This window comes from Oncorhynchus keta, chromosome 29 (assembly GCF_023373465.1).
Source record: "Oncorhynchus keta strain PuntledgeMale-10-30-2019 chromosome 29, Oket_V2, whole genome shotgun sequence".
Taxonomy (NCBI): Eukaryota; Metazoa; Chordata; class Actinopteri; order Salmoniformes; family Salmonidae; genus Oncorhynchus; species Oncorhynchus keta.
The window spans coordinates 27,811,085-27,831,586 of NC_068449.1; the positions used below are offsets into that span (position 1 = coordinate 27,811,085).

At 45.9% G+C, this 20,502-nt stretch overlaps 1 protein-coding gene across 1 annotated transcript in view; it reads right to left on the reverse strand.

The window, feature by feature from the left end:
* The window catches only part of aqr (aquarius intron-binding spliceosomal factor), a 61,103-nt gene that overhangs the window by 26,238 nt on the left and 14,363 nt on the right, over nt 1–20,502 (reverse strand). Inside the window, exons 19-29 of the mRNA XM_035743184.2 lie at nt 15,198–15,367; nt 14,427–14,668; nt 14,160–14,306; nt 13,252–13,321; nt 11,732–11,842; nt 10,294–10,403; nt 5,473–5,608; nt 3,912–4,121; nt 1,437–1,574; nt 1,259–1,330; nt 340–527 (exon numbers count right to left, since the gene is read on the reverse strand). Coding sequence (XP_035599077.1) covers nt 340–527; nt 1,259–1,330; nt 1,437–1,574; nt 3,912–4,121; nt 5,473–5,608; nt 10,294–10,403; nt 11,732–11,842; nt 13,252–13,321; nt 14,160–14,306; nt 14,427–14,668; nt 15,198–15,367 — 1,594 coding nt within the window. The remainder of the gene's footprint in view (nt 1–339; nt 528–1,258; nt 1,331–1,436; nt 1,575–3,911; nt 4,122–5,472; nt 5,609–10,293; nt 10,404–11,731; nt 11,843–13,251; nt 13,322–14,159; nt 14,307–14,426; nt 14,669–15,197; nt 15,368–20,502) is intronic.

A 20,502-nucleotide genomic window follows, 5' to 3' on the forward strand; every position in this document is an offset into this window, starting at 1 on the left:
ACTACTGATTAGCCAAGCCAATTAGCCAGGGAGCCATTCACGTGTATCAGCGGCTACTTATGTCCGTGATCTAATAGGTTCTAACCAATTAAACCCTCCTGGCTAACAGACTAGTTATTTTTGTCTCGTCTTACGTTTGAGAGGATTAAGAGATGTCACACACACACACACACACACTAAACCAAATATTCTGTAGATTTTTTTGCACAAATGTTAGATGATGAAAACGTCAAATGACTTTCTGCATGTTCAGACTTGTTGATGTTTGATTAGATGAGAATAATATGTGACGTATTCAGCATTTCTGTCTGAACCCTGTCCCCAGTGTGCCTTACCCACCTGGCGCGGGCACGTCCCTGAGCGTCCAGGTCGACGGTGGGCACCCCTAGGCGTACGAAGCGGGTGAACAGGGACTGCTCCATGTTGGAGTACTTCTGGAAGGCCATGTTCTTAATGACGGGGGGCAGCTGGTGGTGGTCTCCTATCATGATCCAACGCTTCAGCCTGCTGTAACCGTCCTCTGGGTTCTGGAGCGGGAGAGGAAAGACACAAGGTCAGTTCTTCTCCACAAAGTGTTCTGAAGGGGAAAAAGCCTTGCATTTCAAAAGCGTCCATCACCAGCCCTGCACCTCTTCACACATCTGTTCTTCACCTTTCCTTCTCTCCATTCTCTTCCCTCTGCCTGTTAACTGAGTGGTGAACTTTGTGCGCCAACTATCTGGCTGGCATAGAATACTGGGAATGCAGGAGAGGAGAGGTAGGATAGAGACAGAGCGGAGCCTCACTGATGCGTTTACTATGCTTCTGCTGATTAGGAGGGAGAGTAATGAGGGCTTGACCCCAGACAAACCTGATATTACCAAGGCTCATAAATCGAGCCAGATTCAATCCCCGATAGGGACCCAATGGAAGGAAAATGAAAGGTGGGGGATGTGGATTCTCGTTACCGCCTGCGATGCTACGACAGCAGGCATGATGGGTTTGGATGTTTGCGTTGGTTGGAGTGAGAGACTAAGAGGTTGTTGGCCTGGTTGATGTGGCTTAATGGTCTCCTCTGTAAACAGACCCTAGTGCCATCTGCTACCTGAGGCTATTAGGTCCCAGCATGATGACCACATTAACAGTGGATGGACCCATTCACCCTGAGTGACAAGGGGTTCTCTTCTTAGGGGAAATATAGACTTAAAAAAAGGGCTTTAGAGCTGAACATTAGGGTTTAGCGCCGGTGGGATTTTGGGGTCTGGCTGTAGTAATTTACCTGCAGCAGGAGAGGAATGAAGGTCTCGATCTCCAGGATCTGAGCTGCTTCCTCCATCAGGATGTTGTCATACTGAAAACACAAGAACATGTGTGTAGGTGACGAGTTGCCTCTGTCCCGAGTTGTGTGTGTGATCGTAGTGTCGTGATCGTGTGTAGTGTTTGTGTGTTTGCCTAACCTTGAAGCCCAGCTCTACCAGGTCATGGCGTTTGAGGGCAGCGTGGGTGCAGGTCATAGCGATGATCTTAGCCTCCTTCACCAGCAGGTACTTGGAACGGTCCAGTCCACTCCTCAGCAGCTCAAAGGCCCGGAACTCCTGATGGACACACACACACACACTAGTAAGAAGGTGGTGCAGAGGGATGGGGATAGGGTTAAAGGTTAAATCGTCAGCATTGCCAGGTAGTGATGACTGGTTCAAAGGGCTGCATCACAGTGAGCAGATGTTTATCATAAGATGACAGAATGGAATACAATAGTCTTTGGATGTAAAAACTAAATAAATAATGAAGGGTAATATAACACAGATCACATCCCTGTGGATGGAGGTTTAACTCAATGCTCTCAATAAACACAAAACATTTATGTCGGAAAAAATGCTTTTGTGCCAAAATAGAGGACCGTAATCAATTGTTTCCAGATTTGTCAAATGCTGTCATCTACAACAGGGAGGTCATGCAAGGCCATACATTTTATTTTTGTAAATATGAAAACCAAAAAAGTCACATTCCATCACCTAAAAATAGGATTCTGAAGAGATTCCATTGAAAAAAATACCAAAACCAGGAATGAAATGCAAGACAGTAATTGCATGTGACCTTGCTATGCTTTTAGGAAATCCTTGAGATCTCAAGACCGGATATCCTCCTTTTCAGCAATCTCTTTTTGTCAGTCCTTTCTATCCTCAGGAGCAGGCAGGGAGAGCATTTAAAGGATATGGGTTACTGTTCAATAGAAGCTAAGTGAGCAGCCAAGCACTTCAGACAGATTCCATTACAGGGCTCTTCTGATTGGGAAAAGCGAGATCGGGGGTGTTTTCCTAAAAGAGACCGAAAGGGAGTGGCTTAAATAGAGAGAGACCAAGCAGAGATATCATAGCTCAATACTGCTGAGGATGAGAGTGGGCTAGTGTGGTTATTTTGAGACAGCCACATTTGCGGTCAATGGGCTCGGGGGGTGAGGAGGGCTGAGGTGGAGCCTCAGAGGGAACTGGGAGAGATAAATATTTGATTAGTTACTATTTTTACAATAATATTAAAACGCGACCAAAACATGTAATATTAATGAGGGCTATTTTTAACCCCCCCGTGGTTCCTCAGCGGTTGAAGGGTGAAATTAAGCCGTCTTTCTTCCTCCGGACTGAAAGGAGAGAGGAAGAAAAAGAGGATAAACAGCATGAGGCTGGATGTAGAGAAACCCAAGCGTTAGACGGCTGTACACTGTGTTCCGGTTGTGTGTGTGTGTGTGTGTGAATGTGTGTGTGTGTTGGCATCGTCTGCTGGGATGGCACCTCATAACACACAAACATCTCTAAGACACTCCTGGTAGGCAGCCAGGCAACAGAGCATTTTCATTCTCCTGTGATTCTAGAGGGAGATTCTAACGTCCGAGTAGGGAGACAGACCGATATCTCTGCAGCAGCAGCAGCATCATGGGTGAGGCTGAGGCCGGGGTGAGTGAACACGGTGAGGTTCTCACGTCTGATGTGATGGGGCCAGTGATACGAGGGAAGCCATATAAAAATCAAGGCCACACATACATGTTGGGATATTACCTCCAGTGAATAACTTCTTTATTGCTTCTGCAAGGCCATCGCTCCCATAAATCTCTAATGTTATTGTTCTCTCTATATAAAAGACTGGGCGCAACCAGGAGGGGCTGTATCTGAGCTGAGGTGCATGGCAAAGTGGTGTGCATGTTTGTATGTGTACACAGAAGCCCGATTTCAGAGTGTGGGTGTGTGTAGGGAAGGCAGAGTGAAAGCAGGGGTTGTTATCGTCCAGCTGCATCTGGGGAGACATGCAGTGGGTCCTGTGTCAATGGGGAAGGAGGTGTAGCAGGGTGAGATATCATCATGTAATGCCAACCCATGTCTCACAGAACACACTCAAACAGAGAGCGAGGAGAGGGAGAGGAAAGGGATAGGAGAGAGAGAGAGAGAGATGCATGGAGATAAAGGTGGTGGTGAATATGGAAAATAAAATAATTGCGCCTATCCAACCGCATCATATTACAAACTCCTAATATCACAACAGAAACAGCTGTTGAAATCTGATCCGATGCAATGTAACGGTCGCTGCAATGCTACTTCCTTAAAGAGTAGGATGTCCAATCACCAGTGAGCCCAGGCAGACCTGTTATGGAGCCAGTGGGGTAAACACAATCATGTGTTCAGTGAATGAGTTCCAGCTCCCACTTGCCCACACAGCTGGCTAATGACCCATGAGGAACAGCCAATCTGCTGACATGGTGTGTGTGTGAGACACACCTACCACTGACTGGGGTGAAGATGTGTGTGTTCAAGAGCTTGTGTGTGTGACATGTTGACCTCTGACAGAGTGAGGAGCTTCTTGGCGTGTTGAGCATGTGCCTTCATCTAGATAAACATGTGACGTGTGTGTGTGTGTGTGTGTGTGTGTGTGGCCTGCCCTACCTCCAGCTGGGTAAAAATCTTCTTGATGTGTCGGTAGCAGCCCTCTGCGATGTCCATGTCTTCTTCGTAGGAGCGACCGTAGAACACAGGCTGGGGGGCGTTGGAGAAGTACTTATGGAAGGGGAAGTGTGCTGCCACGGCCTCGGCCTCCACCGGACAGCCCTGCTTAGACCGGACCTTGCTCATGTACTCTTCCCAGCGAGACATCACCTACAGCGGGGAGAGGGAGGACACCAGACAGACACCCCCTCCTGGATGTTACAGGTCTTGCTCTTTTTGGTATGCCGCACACACGCATTCTCACTCGTACAGATACACGGTCGAGTCCCATTCACAGAGCACGCACGCTTCTTCACACAAACACACTCGTTGCGTCGCATACAAAAAGGCACGCACAGTCACACACATGTTAATGTGAGAATATAACGGGAAAAGAACAGAATAAAATATAAAATTATATTTTTCCCTTGAGTGTCACGGGAACATGTGGAACCGTGACAAACACAGCCAAACACAGAACTGTGGAACAACTTGCAATTTAATCAGTATTACAAATGGGGCTGTAGCTTGGCCATCTGCTTTAATAGACCATAACGATTAACAGAGACCATTATCCACTCCTGATATTCTCCATCAGAACCATCTCAAGCTCATTACTTCCTGATGTCCAATCCCTTACAGGGTCTCTGAGCGGTAAGGTGACAGGGCAGATGAGGAACAGAGAACACCCTTCATCTTACAGCCCAGGCCTATACACAGAGACAGGTAACCATTTAGAAACCTTTATGACAATGTTAGGGGAGATATTTTTGATGAGTTGTCCATGAAGTTGTGTAGATAGCTGGTGTCTGTTCTGCTCGCATCTGTCCAAAGACAATAAAAAGCTTGATGACTATAGGAATCAGAGAAGAGGGGAGCCCCCTGACTGGCATGGAGGATTTCAATGTGTTGAGCGAGGGGTCTGGAATACACCATAGGTTCCATAAACCCCACTACAATACTGAGCCTGACACGACGACTGTGGAATCTGCTATTAAACCAGCGTCTCCCTCACTCCTCTGCCTCCCGTGCTCACAGTTTCGTCTGACTGACAGCATGCCTCCTCAGTGAGAACTCCTCTTGATTTGGGCTATTGGATGAGCTCTCAGGTCTTCTTAAGTTGACAGTTGCCTTGGGTTGTCGTGTCTGTTTAAAAAGGCTCTGTTGTCTATTCTGGGCTGTTCTGCTGATGCATCCTGGAGCCAGTATGCAGTATTTAGGTGACAAAAATAAACTGAGGATTGACTATAATAACTGAGGGGTTTTGGTATGATATGTTGGTATTCGCTGTCGAAGCCAGATATGAAGTGAGAGGAAAATACATAGACACTTATTGAACTGGGATGTTTCAAGCGTAACATGGATAAGCAGACTTTATCCCCTAGAATTTTGATTTTATTCTCCATTTTTGCAGGTGAGGATATCAGGAATTAAAGATTCATTAGGAAATGCATATGTCCTCCCTGTACTGGAAAGTGACACACACACACACCCAGAACCCACACATCCCTCCTGTACTGACCTGGTAGAGGTAGAAGTGTCCGGCGGTCTCACAGGTGTAGGACACGTCTCCAGGGACATCCAGGCTCTCCTGCAGACGACCCACCTCTCGGAGCAGCTCCAGCCTCCTGGCCAGCACGTAGTTCACACGACCATACCTGAACAACATTCCACATTACATTAGTCTTTTCATTCTATGAAAACCTCAACCCTTACGTAATTGGGACTTATTAGCGACTTTTTAAAAATGTTTTTAAAATTTATTTTTTACCTTGAAACGGAAAATCCTGTTTTTTGTGACGTTGATTACACCTAGTAACATGAACAACCCTATACAATCAGAACACCCTATTCTCATATTGCTGATAACAGTACCGACCTCCCCTACACATTGCCTGCCTTTCCAGAGCCGAGGGTCATATCACGCCATTCTGAGGGGAAATGTTCATGTTGAGAGGAGATCTGAAGCCTAAACCTGTGACACCACAGCCTAGCGTTTTAAACCGCTAAAATGTTCATCCTACACGTGAGAATCAGCTGCAAGCAACAAGGCAGCAGGCTTCAAGTGGATAATCAAAAGTATATGAAAACTAACTCAATGGCAGTGGTGGAAAAAGTACCCAATTGTCATACTTCAGTAAATGTATAGATACCTTAATAGAAGGTTACTCAAGTAAAAGTGAAAAGTCAGCCAGTAAAATACTTCAGTAAAAGTATTTGGTTTTAAATATACGTAAGTATCAAAAGTAAATGTAATTGCTCAAATATACGTACATCTCAAAAGTAAAAGTATAAATGCTTTAAAAATCCTTATATAAATGTAATCAAATCAAAATGTATTTGTCACATGCACCGACTAAAACAGGTGCAGACCTTGCCGCGAACTGCTTACTTTCAAACCCTTAACCAACGTGGTTAAGAAAAACACAGTTAAGAAAATATTTACTAGATAAACTACAGTACCACAATAAAAGGCTACAGTATATACAGAGTCAATGTGCTGGGGAACAGGTTCGTCGAGGTAATATGTACATGTAGGTAGGGGTAAAGGGGAAAAGCAGGCGGCACCATTTTCTTGTTTAGAAAATGTATGGATAGCCAGGGGCGCACTCCAACACCTAGACATTATTTACAAAAGGTGAATTTGTGTTTAGTGAGTCCGCCAGAGGCCGTAGAGATGACCACGTGTTCTCTTGACAAGTGTATGAATTTGACAAATGTTCCTGTCCTGCAAGCATTCAAATGTAACAAGTAGTTTTTGATTGTCAGGGAAAATGGAGTAAGAAGTACAATATTTCTTTAGGAATGTAGTGAAGTAAAATTTGTCAAAAATATAAATAGTAAAGTACAGGTACCAAAAACACTTGTGATGGGAAATAATTGCACAAAACTAATAGCTAGATGGACCAAATTTCCTTTGTCACTAATAATGTGTACCACTGATCAAATATATTATTTACCACAATTGACTACTATTGAATAAATAAAGAAAAAAAGTTATTTTGAACAAACGTTAAAGACTAAATGACAGTAAAAACTTGTTGTCTAGTCAGGTGTCCCGCCACAACAAACCAGAAGGCCAAATAGTATTAGTACGTGGCACTGGGACATGCCATGTCAGAGGTCACCCAGACACAGCGCTGTGTGTGAGATAGTTGAGGTAGGGACCTATAAATAGATATCCCACTAAGCTTCACAGCAGACGATTCAAACAGAATTACACCGGCTGATGAGAAAATTAAATATATAAAAAAAGTGCCGACCTTGTTTCCCTCCTCACAAAAGCAGCCTTCTGCGCTACCATCCCAGGAGAGACCGAGAAAGAGAGAAAACGCAAACTGACCCATTTAGTCACGAAGAGCTTTCAACTTACACCCGTGTTCTCTGACCAACCAGTATTTCAATATCGTATTAAAACTTAACAGAGAGAAGGGAAACATTTTTTATTAAAAGGCAAAGTATTGTATATTAATGTCACTGTACACTACAATTGGTTGAGCAGTGAGAACAGAGAAGGCCTCTATGCCTGTTCATTGTTCATCCCATACAGTAGTGTTAATTAGTTTCCCCAGCTTACTCCTTCCTCGTCATTGGACCGGAAGGAAGGAGTGAATGTGGAGTCGGTGTGCATGTTCTTAGCAGCAGCTTAATCTGCCTCTCGTCCTGGTGCTGTAGCTAGCTTTAGCTGATCTGCATAAAGCAATGGTGCTCCTCCACAGAGAGGGCCGTCACATCCACTCGTCACCTCTGCTTTATGCAACAAGGAGCTGTGTTCCGTTGGCAAGAAACGGGAGGAAACCATTCAGTTTTAAAACAGAAGAGGACTGTGCATGAACTCCTAATACTAAGGTTGTGATTCAATACGATCTCGGGTTATAGGCATTGCGGATTTTCCGATTGAGCCGACATACGCAGCGTTTACTGGAAATGGGATCTTTGCGAATGCAGAATCATTGCCTTTAAAAGCTGCAAAGCCTTTAACCCGCGATCGGATTGAATCCCAGACTAGTAAGCAAAGGCTAGGTAAGGCCAGAATCTATAGGTTTAGAGCAATGTCTGCCAATTTAATCAACACAACTGACCCTATCCATGTATATTTTGTATCACTAGACCTATGTTGTGGTTTCCACTGACATTCTTTGAGCACACATCGTTTCCATTGGCTAAAGATGTAGTAGCCTAACCGGCAGACTCCATAAGGCTCCTGCTCTGATACAAGGCCTGAGGCTATTCATCCTCAGAGGTTTAGACTTGGTCGCAATGAACTAGTTAGTCCGCCTGACAGCGAGATCAAAGCTAGTCAAAATGGCCGCCGTACGAGCACTGAATATTTAATTAGGTTGGAACTATTTTAGACAGACATCTGTATTTTGGTCTTTAAAGCAGACTGACAATAATAAACAATACTTTTTAGGTGGTTCGTGTGAAGGTTTTGGGTACTCCCTTCCGCTCTTCCTCCCTCCCCCACTCAGTCCCAGGTCTGTTGTAAATGGTTTCAGTTTGCTGGCTTCCGCATCTCTCTCCCGCTAGTCAATGTCTGTGTGGTTAAGTCTCTGAGTCACAGTACCTCAAGGCATTGAATGAGACACATAGCCACACAAAGACTTCCCCCAATTGTGTGGGTGGGTGAACTACTGCGGCTGCCCTGAGAATTCTAGCGTGTTTCCTACCGGTGAGACAATCGGCTCCTGGCATCTGTGTGCATGCACCGAGGGGTCTGCGACAACGAGGGGCCACCGAGGGGTCTGCGACAACGAGGGGCCACCGAGGGGTCTGCGACACCCAGGGCCCACCGAGGGGTCTGCGACACAGAGGGCCCACCGAGGGGTCTGCGACACCGAGGGCCCACCGAGGGGTCTGCAACACCGAGGGCCCACCGAGGGGTCTGCAACAACGAGGGCCCACCGAGGGGTCTGCAACAACGAGGGCCCACCGAGGGGTCTGCAACAACGAGGGCCCACCGAGGGGTCTGCAAAAACGAGGGCCCACCGAGGGGTCTGCAAAAACGAGGGCCCACCGAGGGGTCTGCAACAACGAGGGGCCACCGAGGGGCCTGCAACACCGAGGGGCCACCGAGGGACCTGCAACACCGAGGGGCCACCAAGGGACCTGCAACACCGAGGGGCCACCAAGGGACCTGCAACACCGAGGGGCCAACAAGGGGTCTGCAACAACGAGAGGCCAACAAGGGGTCTGCAACAACGAGGGGCCAACGAGGGGTCTGCAACAACGAGGGGCCACCGAGGGGTCTGCAACAACGAGGGGCCGCCGAGGGGTCTGCAACAACGAGGGGCCTCCGAGGGGTCTGCAACAACGAGGGGCCTCCGAGGGGTCTGCAACAACGAGGGGCCTCCGAGGGGTCTGCAACAACGAGGGGCCTCCGAGGGGTCTGCAACAACGAGGGGCCTCCGAGGGGTCTGCAACAACGAGGGGCCTCCGAGGGGTCTGCAACAACGAGGGGCCTCCGAGGGGTCTGCAACAACGAGGGGCCTCCGAGGGGTCTGCAACAACGAGGGGCCTCCGAGGGGTCTGCAACAACGAGGGGCCTCCGAGGGGTCTGCAACAACGAGGGGCCTCCGAGGGGTCTGCAACAACGAGGGGCCACCGAGGGGTCTGCAACAACGAGGGGCCACCGAGGGGTCTGCAACAACGAGAGGCCAGCAACACCGAGGGGCCACCGAGGGGCCTGCAACACCGAGGGGCCAGCAACACCGAGGGGCCACCGAGGGGTCTGCAACACCGAGGGTCTGTAACACCGAGGGGCCACCGAGGGGTCTGCAAAACCGAGGGGCCAACGAGGGTCTGCAACAACGAGGGGCCACCGAGGGGTCTGCAACAACGAGGGGCCGCCGAGGGGTCTGCAACAATGAGGGGCCACCGAGGCCTCAAATCCACAGCCTAGCAAGGTCTTGAAGACCCAACCAGTTTTGGTAGCCAATCAGTCCTCCAAAAAAAAAAAAAGCCAAATGAGTCCCAAATGAGCCAGTGAGACCCTATACAAGGCCCAAATGTTGAGAGCACTAGTCAGGATGGAATGGTTGGTGGAAATAGGGGAGACAGCGAGCAAGCATGAGCGCAGTCCCTAAATAAGATAAAGCCATGACCAGGCTGGAGTGTATGGAGTGGCTCTGTCTGACTTGGACTAATTGTGAGTGGGACCAACTGGATATACTTGTCACTGTATGTATGTGTACTGCATGTGTGAAGCTGGTTGTGTGCTCAGATAGATGTATGCATGTGTAGATTTGTGTGTGAGGTCAGCTAGGAATGTGTGTGTAGTTGGGCGTGTGTGAGAGGGGGAGGGAGAGACGTGTGTGTGTAACGCCACGTGGCATTCTCTCACCTGCTGAAGTCCTTCTCGGTTTCCAGTGCCTCCTCTCCGTGGCCCATACGCAGGAGGTGACGCTCGTCTATGTCCAGAGCCATGATCTTCTCAAACAGCTGGTTCAGAGCCTGGAACACACACAGAACAGAGGTGAATGCCTGCGCACACACACCTCTTACAGTGTTGCAGGGTGAACAGAAAGGGGACAAGGCTTTTTGATTAAATACTGAGGCGAGGAGACTGGGGCACAGGGGAGCTTTTTAATTTTTCCTCCGTGACTTTAGGCTGGGATTTCACAGTGATTAATGGCACCATTTTGGAGAGGATTGGTGAATTCCTCCTGCAGCAACTTTGCTTCCTACAATATGATCAGTCAAGAGGTGAAGATCATTTTCATAAAACGCTTCCAACATGCAATACTTGTGACTATAAGGGCCATATCTATGAATATAGGGGCCTGTGTGTTATCCATAAGTTGCTTTGGATAAAAGCTTCTGCTTACATGCCTATAAATAATAGAATACAGTGCATTCTGAAAGTATTCAGTCCCATTCACTTTTTCCAAATTGTTACATTACAGCCTTATTCCAAAATTGATTAAGTTGTCCCCCCACATCAATCTACACACAATATCCCATAATGACAAAGCAAAAACAGGTTATGAATCTGAGCACATTTATAAAAAATAAAAAACAGAAATAAATCACATTTACGTAAGTATTCAGACCCTTTACTCAGTACTTTGTTGAAGCAACTTTGGCAGCGATTACAGCCTTGAGTCTTCTTTGGTATGATGCTACAAGCTTGGGACACCTGTATTTGGGGAGTTTCTCCCATTCTTCTTTGCAGATCTTTTCAAGCTCTGTCAGGTTGGATGGGGAATGTCACTGCACAGCTATTGTCAGATCTCTCCAGAGATGTTTGATTGGGTTCAAGTCTGGGCTCTGGCTGGGTCACTCAAGGACATTGAGACTTGTCCCAAAATCACTCCTGCGTTGTCTTGGCTGTGTGCTTAGAGTCATTGTCCTGCTGGAAGGTGAACCTTCACCCCAGTCTGAGGTCCTGAGTGCTCCGGAGCAGTTCATCAAGGATCTTTCTGTACTTTCCTCCATTCATCTTTCCCTCGATCCTAACAAGTCTCCCAGTCCCTGCCTCTGACAAAACCTCCCCACAGCATGATGCCACCACCACCATGCTTGACCATAGGGATGGTGCTAGGTTTCCTCCAGATGTGACGCTTGGCATTCAGACCAAATAATTCAATCTTGGCTTCATCAGAACAGAGAAACCGGTTTTCGCTTTGTCATTATGGGGTAGCGTGATTACTTTTATTTTATTTTTTTGACTAAGGCTGTAACGTAACAAAATGTGGAAAAAGTCAAAGGGCCTGAATACTTTCCGAATGCACTGTATATACAGTATATGTGAATTGAGTCATTTTAGAGGCGTTTCCTACCTGGTTGGAGTGTGTGACTATGAGGGTTCTCTGCTCAGGGAAGTTGTGGTAGAGGTTGGAGATGATCTGGACGGCCACGTCGGTCTTTCCTGTACCTGGAGGACCCACCACCTAAAAGAGAGAGAGGGAGGAGGGATAGAGAGAGAACGTGAGGCAGTGAGAGAAAGTGCACGGAGGAGAAAAAGGAGAAAGCTGGTTAGCTAACAGAAAATGCCTCTGCCATCGGAGAGCACAGTGGCTGTCAGAACACACACACAGTTTCCCCCTCAGTGGATCAGACAGGACCGGTGTGTGTGAGTAGGGCTAAGGTGAGAAGTGCTTGGCATGCAAGGTCATCCTCCCTGCACTCACAGGCAAAGACACACAAACACAGACAACAGAAATAAAACTAGAGAGCACATGAAGCTCTTTCCATCGGCTCCTTGACCTTCTTTGTATCTAATTAAGGCTTTAGAGATCATTGAGTCTAGTCTAGAACTATCACTGTCCTCAAACATAACCACCACGACACCAGGTGGAAAGGATCATAAACAAACGACTCCATTTTCATCAGGGCTTTCCCAGGACGAAAAGGTGCTCGCAGACAAGCCGAGGCTACAACTGGGTATGGAGTTTACTTGACGGTATATTCATAAAAACATTTAGCCACCGTCTTACCTCAGGTAAGTCTTTTAAAGACACTCACATAAAAGCCAGTCCCCTTTACAGACTGGCCACCCCAAAACATAGTAAAAACTTTAAACCAGGGTTAAAAATGGCTCCTACACTGATCCAACAGATGACAGGAGAAGCATGAGACTGGGAGGCTGTCTTGGCTGCTAAAGATTGTCGTGACATGCCAGTGAGAGGTGTGTGTCTGTGCAGAGTTGTTTTACGACTGCCATATTTACTCAGCCAGCTACCAATCACCAGGCCAGGAATGAGCTTCATCAAAGCAAGGCGGTAATGTGTGTGTGTGCCGTCACCAGAAACACCAGAGAGGGTAGTAGAGTATGTATGTGCGTTTCTGAGAGGCTGTGTGTGTGGGTGTTCTTCATCTGGACCATTTAAGATAATTTAGCGGATGGGCTTTCAGGGAAGTATTTGACTGATCTGCACATTATTTACTAGTGGCTGGGGAGCCCCCTGCATCAGGAAGAGTGGTCACAAATCCTCAGCTCTTCAAGCAGACAGGGTCAATATTACACCTGTCATATCACAGCTCACTGGTATGGCTGGCCTGCTGAAGTAGGCAACATCACACCCTGGGCTATGAGTGATTGAAAGGCAGTTTAACTCACAAGCCAATGGACGGGAGACTTCAATTGTTTCTCAAACTTTTAATGCCGTCTGTCCATTGCCTTGGTTTATTCAAGTGGCCAGATAGGAGTAGTCAATTCCTACAAGAAGTTTAATCTTGAAAATATATTAAAGTATGAAAAGTAATATCAATGATTCCTATGAACAGTATGTCAGTTTATTGTATTCGTGTAAAAATGTAGCAGACAAGAGGTATACTTCGGTCCGTAAAATGTTCTTACCATGGTCAGTCCAGGCTGCATCCCAGCGCGGATGGCCTCAATCTGAGTTGGTGTAAACTGGATGGTATTTCTGTTCAAACACAAAGTTAGAACTCATGGTTAGAAGATTTTAAGGAAAATGTTCAGAGAAGCTAAACGAAAGCTGTTTTCAACAATTTCTGTGATGAAGTGTTTGAAAACCTCATGAAAGACGTTTCAGTCAAGGGACCCAGAGGAGCTTCTGTGACTAACAGGATTTGAATATATCAAAGTGCAACTGAAGAAGCAAAGTTACCATCAGATCAGATGAATGATAATTTCATTAAATAAAAAGCCAATTAATTTCTGCTCAGTTATGATTAAGATTGATATAATTAAGACATCAACAACCAAATTTGACAGTTTGTTTTGATCTAGTTCGCTACAGGGCTAAAAATGTCAGGAAATTACCTCACCAAACAGAACCACCAAAACACTATACAACCAACAGCGCAAATCCCCAGAACTCACGCTAACATAGCAAATCAAAACACACCAACCCGAATAAATAGGAATCAGTATAAAACGTCCCTGACAGAAATATAAACATTTTAAGAGCGTTGCATTTTACAAAGCAGGGGTTGTTTTTGCTCTAGGGGGAAAGGTTTGCTCAGTAAGCATCCTCAAGCATAAACTAGTCAAGCCTTTGGGGGAAGCTAAATTTGGAGCAGGCAGGCACATTAGGGGTGGAAACACGCAGGGCCTGAGCATAGGCTAAACAAAAAGGTGGGTGCTGTATTTAGGAGCCCTGTGGACATAGTGGAGCAAGATGAGACTTGACTGGCTAGAGAGAGGACAAGGACTTGACCTCTGTGCGGTGCCAACCCTGCAGGGACTCCCGAACTCTTTTGGTTGACCTGGGAACCTGAACTTTAACCTTTGACTCTCACCGTTTGGGCTGGTTGTAGGGGTAGGGTCCCCGGTTGGGCGTGACGTGAGGCTCCACTATAAGCGTTTTTTCTTCATCCTTTTTCTCCTCAGAGTCTGCCTTCCTCTTCTTGCCTTTGTCTACCTTGTTCTGCACAGGGAACTTGATTCTAGAGTGGGGAAAGAGCAGAAGGTTCAAAGATATGTTGAGGTTGGACCACATGAAAAAGACAACACCCCAGGAAGACCATGACCCCCAACCCTACTCCATCTGACCCTTGACCCCTAACCTGAAAGGGGGTATCTGCAGCTCAGGGTTGTCCTCGGTGACCTTGACAGTGTAACCAGGGAAACAGGACCTCAGGTGGTCGATCGACAGGAAGGTGTCATTGAAGTCCAGGGAGGAGATCTGATTGGGCATCTTGGAGTAGTGGGCGGAGCCTGGGTCACCGTAGCCCAGGATGATGTCATGGAGCCATTCTGGGACCACACACTCAGTGTTCATCAGGTTCCTGATAGTCTCCAGTACAGCCTGGCGGAGAAAACAACACAAAGATAGATAACAGCTACATTTGAATTGCCAACATAACTCCTGGCTCTCTTGGCCTTCTCTGCCAGCAGCAACCTGATTTAACAGAATGTGTATCCTACACAGACATGCCTCCAGAGATGGACACCGAGAGATAAGGGGGAGGGGGGCGTGCAGTGAAAGGTCACACACCCCAGAGGGCCTCTGTCTGGGGTCAGTGGGGGGGAATCAGAGGCTTTGAGCTGGAGGTAATCCTGGATCACCCTCAGGCTTCCAGCTCCAGGACCCAGCCGCACCAGTCAGTGATTGATCACCCAGAGTTGGGGAGGAGAAGAAGAGATCAAGGCCTGGCGGCGATGCGCAAATAAAGAGAGGGATGATGGGAAAGAAGGATGAAGCAATAAATGGATGGATGGTGAGAGGTAGTATGAAAAAAATAAAGTAGTGATGGAGGGGAAGGAGGGATATCGAGGGAGTTTAAATAACAAAGGTGGTCTGTGTAATGAGCAGTAATATAGTCCACCCTACTCACCTTGAAGTTGTTCTCTTTGGGCTTGCGTCTCATGATGATGTTGAAGGACTCGTAGGGGTCCTCAGTGGCGTTCTGAATACTGCTGGTCATATCCTGCTGGTACTGGTTAGGGTCCAGCCACACTCTGAATGTCCTGGTGTCTCCTCTCAGTTTGGGCTTGGGGTCAGGGCCTGGGGAATAGAATAGGGACAACACATTGTGGTACATTATGGTCAAGATTGAATTAATACGTATTTGCACAAAAGGTAAAACGTTTACCTGTGCATTTCCAGCAGGAATAGGGTAGTAGAAATAATATATTTAAAGAAAATTGGATTGTAAAAAGTTTAATATTTAAAAGTTTGTTTTTAGTATTAATTCACTTGAGGAAAAAAAATGCATGCAAGGCAGAAACTGGTATGTGATCTTGTGACATGCAACCATTGATTTATATACTGTACACACACACACACACACACACACACACACACACACACACACACACGATGAGTGACAGTGTGGTGGCTTCAAAACAGCACCCCCTGTCTTGGCACTTCCCCACCGTTGTAAAAAAACGATTTTGCAATCTATAGAAATGTCTTAATGTCAACATGTGTTTTTACCACGTTTATTATATTACAGACACCTAATGCATACTTTTAAAATACAGTTGAAGTCGGAGGTTTACATACACCTTACCCAAATACATTTGAACTCAGTTTTCACAATTACTGACATGTAATCCCAGTAAAAGTTCCCCGTCAGTTAGGATCACCACTTCGTTTTAAGAATGTGAAATGTCAGAATAATAGTAGAGAGAATTATTTATTTCAGCTTTGACTTCTTTCATCACATTCCCAGTGGGTCAGAAGTTTACATACACTAAATTACTATTTAGTAGGATTGCCTTTAAATTGTTTAACTTGGGTCAAATGTTTTGGGTAGCCTTCAAACAAGCTTCCCACAATAAGTTGGGTGAATTGTGGCCCATTCCTCCTGACAGAGCTGGTGTAATCGAGTCAGGTTTGTAGGCCTCCTTGCTCGCATATGCTTTTTCAGTTCTGCCCACATATTTTCTAGAGGATTGAGGTCAGGGCGTTGTGATGGCCACTCCAATAACTTGACTTTGGTTGTTCTTAAGCTGTTTTACCACAACTTTGGAAGTAGGCTTGGGGTCAATGTCCATTTGGAAAACCCAAATGTGACCAAGCTTTTAACTTCCTGAGTGATGTTTTGAGATGTTGCTTCAATATATCCACATAATTTTCCCTTATCATGATGCCATCTATTTTGTGAAGTGCACCAGTCCCTCCTGCAGCAAAGCACCCCCATAACATGCTGTCACCCCCGTGCTTCACGGTTGGGATGGTGTTCTTTGGCTTGCAAGCCCCCCCTTTTTCCTCCAAACATAACAATGGTCATTATGGACAAAGTTCTATTTTTGTTTAATTAAACCAGAGGACATTTCTCCAAAAAGTATGATCTTTGTCCCCATGTGGTTGCAAACCGTAGTCTGGCTTTTTTGGAGCAGTGGCTTCTTCCTTGATGAGCGAACATTTCAGGTTGTCGATATAGGACTCGTTTTACTGTGGATATAGATATTTTTGTTCTGTTTCCTCCAGCATCTTCACAAGGTCCTTTGCTGTTGTTCTGGGATTGATTTGCACTTTTCTCACCAAAGTAAGTTCATCTCTAGGAGACAGCACATGTCTCCTTCCTGAGGGGTATGACGGCTGCGTGGTCCCATGGTGTTTATACTTGCGTACTATTGTTTGTACACATGAACGTGGTACCTTCAGGCGTTTGGAAATTCCTCCCAAGGATGAACCAGACTTGTGGAGGTCTACAATCCTTTTTCTGAGGTCTTCGCTGATTTCTTTTGATTTTCCCATGATGTCAAGCAAAGAGGCACCGAGTTTGAAGGTAGACCTTGAAATACATCCACAGGTACACCGCCAATTGACTCAAATGATGTCAATTAGCCTATCAGAAGCTTCTAAAGCCATGATATAATTTTCTGGAATTTTCCAAGCTGTTTAAAGGCACAGTCAGCTTAGTGTATGTAAACTTCTGACCCACTGGAATTGTGATACAGTGAATTATAAGTGAAATAATCTGTGTGTAAACAATTGTTGGAAAAATCACTTGTGTCATGCACAAAGTAGATGTCCTAAACGACTTGCCAAAAATATAGTTTGTTAACAAGAAATTTGTGGAGAGGTTGAAAAACTATTTTAAAATTATTCCAGCCTAAGTGTGTGTAAACTTCCGACTCCAACTGTATATTATGTGAGCTAAAAAAAAATTCAAAAGCATGAAAACATTGTCCCTAAAGTACAGTTTAACGTAACATTCTAATGTTACTGTCGCCACTACAACAAAAACAATTAAATGCATATAATTTTGTCCTTGAAACATTAAAATGTAAATACTGTAGAACACCATTCATTCCTATGGAGGACTGCTCCTTCTGGGGAGTGCCAATATGGCCGATCGGTGGCTTCAAAGCCGCTCACTAGCCAATACATAGCATCAGCAATCCAGGGTTTTTATATACATCATTGCATGCAACTCAACTAACCCCAAAATTGCATTTGGAGGTTTACTGATAACCCAATTAATTCTCAAACATAGGCTAATGATGTACGGCAGTGGTATATGAGCCTGGCCACATTCATCACTTATGTAACACAAGGACACACAGCAAGAGAGATGAGAGAGAAAGATGAAAGATCTTGAAATCAGAGAAGCATTAGTTACACTGGCCAGACCCCCAAAAATATATTTTAGGGGTCATCTGCCTACCATTTCATGAATACCAGGGCATCTTCCCTGGTCCCCAAGAGAGCTAAGCTTTCAAATCCTAGTCCAAGCCACTAATCGCCCACCTCACTATCCACCCCCACATTCCATTCTCATGCCACTCATCTCCCACCTCAGCACCGACACACATTACATTCTCATGCCTCTCACACACACAGGCTGGAGGCTTTAGACTTACTCCCATAGGGAGCCACAGACGTGCCTGTGTGTGTCTCACCTTTCACAAACATTTAAATGGGAGTATTGGTGGTGCCATAGTCCAGAGCCTTGGTAGTGAAACTCAAGCCGGTGGCCCCTGTCCCATGCATTTCCTTTAAATCCCCTCTACTAAAAGTAGTGTGGCGCAATTGACGAATGAGTGGCTGGAAGGAGGACACTTACACACTGGAATAAAGGGCTGAGGACAACTGGAGATTGGTGTCGAAAGAGCTAGGCAGGTAGGCAGCCAGTAGGGAAAAGTAGCCAAAAATCAAATTTAAGTGTTTGTATCTTTGAGCTCTTTCCAGCTTTGCTGACTTTTACAGCTTATGGCAATGTAGACCAGGCAAAAAAGCCCCCATCTATAAAAGCTTTTAAATCTCTATTGGGTTGCAGAATAAATGGAGGATAAATAAATAAATACAAATGATAGCACCACTCTTCACAAAGAGCCCAGTGATACATGTGATATGCCTGTTCCTGGCTCAGCTCTATGGGCATCTGAAAGTTTAAACAGTGCTAGGCTCGTTACATAGATACACCATCCCAGTTAGCACCTCTCTCTACATGTTTAATACAGTGGGAATATGGAGAGGAGTGAAGAAGGTACATAGTGCTTTGGTAGTGGTGCACGGGCACATGTTCAGACAGGGGAAAGGAGGAACACTTAGGTTAACCTGACATTATACACTCCAATAGCCCGCTCTGAACGCTGCTGGTGGAAGAGGAAGTCTCTAGGTAGAAGCTGTCTGTCGTAGCCCTAGGATCAGCGTACACTTCCCCAATCAAAACCTTAATCATTAGGAGGGTTAATGCAAAACTGACCTTCGATCAGGGTAGTATGCCTGAATGTCTCTTTTCATAGGCAAACATTAGCGGAAAGAAAAACCATGGCAGCCCAGTCACAGCTTCAATAGGATGGATCTGAGACTATGGATGTCATGTTGGAGTTTTAATTAAAAAAAAATGTAAATGTTTTTTTTACCTTTATTTAACCAGGCAAGTCAGTTAAGAACATATTCTTATTTTCAATGACAGCCTAGGAACAGTGGGTTAACTGCCTGTTCAGGGGCAGAACGACAGCTCAGGGGTTTGAACTCGCAACCTTCCGGTTACTAGTCCAACACTCTAACCACTAGGCTACGCTGCCACCCCAAGTCTAGAACAGCCTGTCATACAGTGCATTTGGAAAGTATTCAGACCCCCCCCTCAATCTACACACAACACCCCATAATGAAAAAGCAAAAAACAGATTGACATTTTGGCAAATAAAAAATATATACTGAAATATCACATTTACATAAGTATTTAGACCATTTACTCAGTACTTTGTTGAAGCAAAATTGGCAGCGATTACAGCCTCAAATTGTCTTGGGTATGATGCTACAAGCTTGGCGCACCTGTATTTGGGGAGATTCTTCTCTGCAGATCCTCTCAAGCGCCATCAGGTTTGGATGTGGAGAGTCGCTGCACAGCTATTTTCAGGTCTCTCCAGAGATGTTCGATCGGGTTCAAGTCCGGGCTGTGGCTGGGCCACTCAAGGACATTCAGAGACTTGTCCCGAAGCCAGTCCTGCATTGTCTTGGCTGTGTGCTTAGGGTGGTTGTCCTGTAGGAAAGGTGAACCTTCGCCCCAGTCTCAGGTCCTGAGCGCTCTGGAGCATGTTTTCATCAAGGATCTGTGTACTTTGCTCTGTGTATCTTTCCCTCGATCCTGACTCGTCTCCCAGTCCCTGCCACTGAAAAACATCCCCACATCACTGTGCTTCACTGTAGAGATGGTACCAGGTTTCCTCCAGATGTGACACTTGGCATTCAGGCCAAATAGTTAAATCTTGGTTTCATCAGACCAGAGAATCTTGTTTCTTGTTCTTGTTTGCCTTTTGGCAATCTCCAAGCAGGCTGTCATGGTTCTTTTACCGAGGAGTGGCTTCCGACTGGCCACTCGACCATAAAGGCTGATTGGTGGAGCGCTGCAGAGATTGTTATCCTTTTGGAAGGATCCCCTCTCTGTCAGAGTTGCCATCGGGTTCTTAGTCACCTCCCTGTCCAAGGCCCTTCTCCCCAGATTACTCAGTTTGACCAGCTCTAGGAAGAATCTTGGAGGTTCCAAACTTCTCCCATTAAAGACTTATGGAGGCCACTGTGTTCTTGGGGACCTTCAATGCTGCAGAATTGTTTTGGTACCCTTCCACAGACAAGTGTGTGCCTTTCCAAATCATGTCCAATCAATTGAATTTGCCACAGGTGGACTCCAATTAAGTTGTAGAAACACCATGCATGATCGATGGAAATTTCAAGTCTCA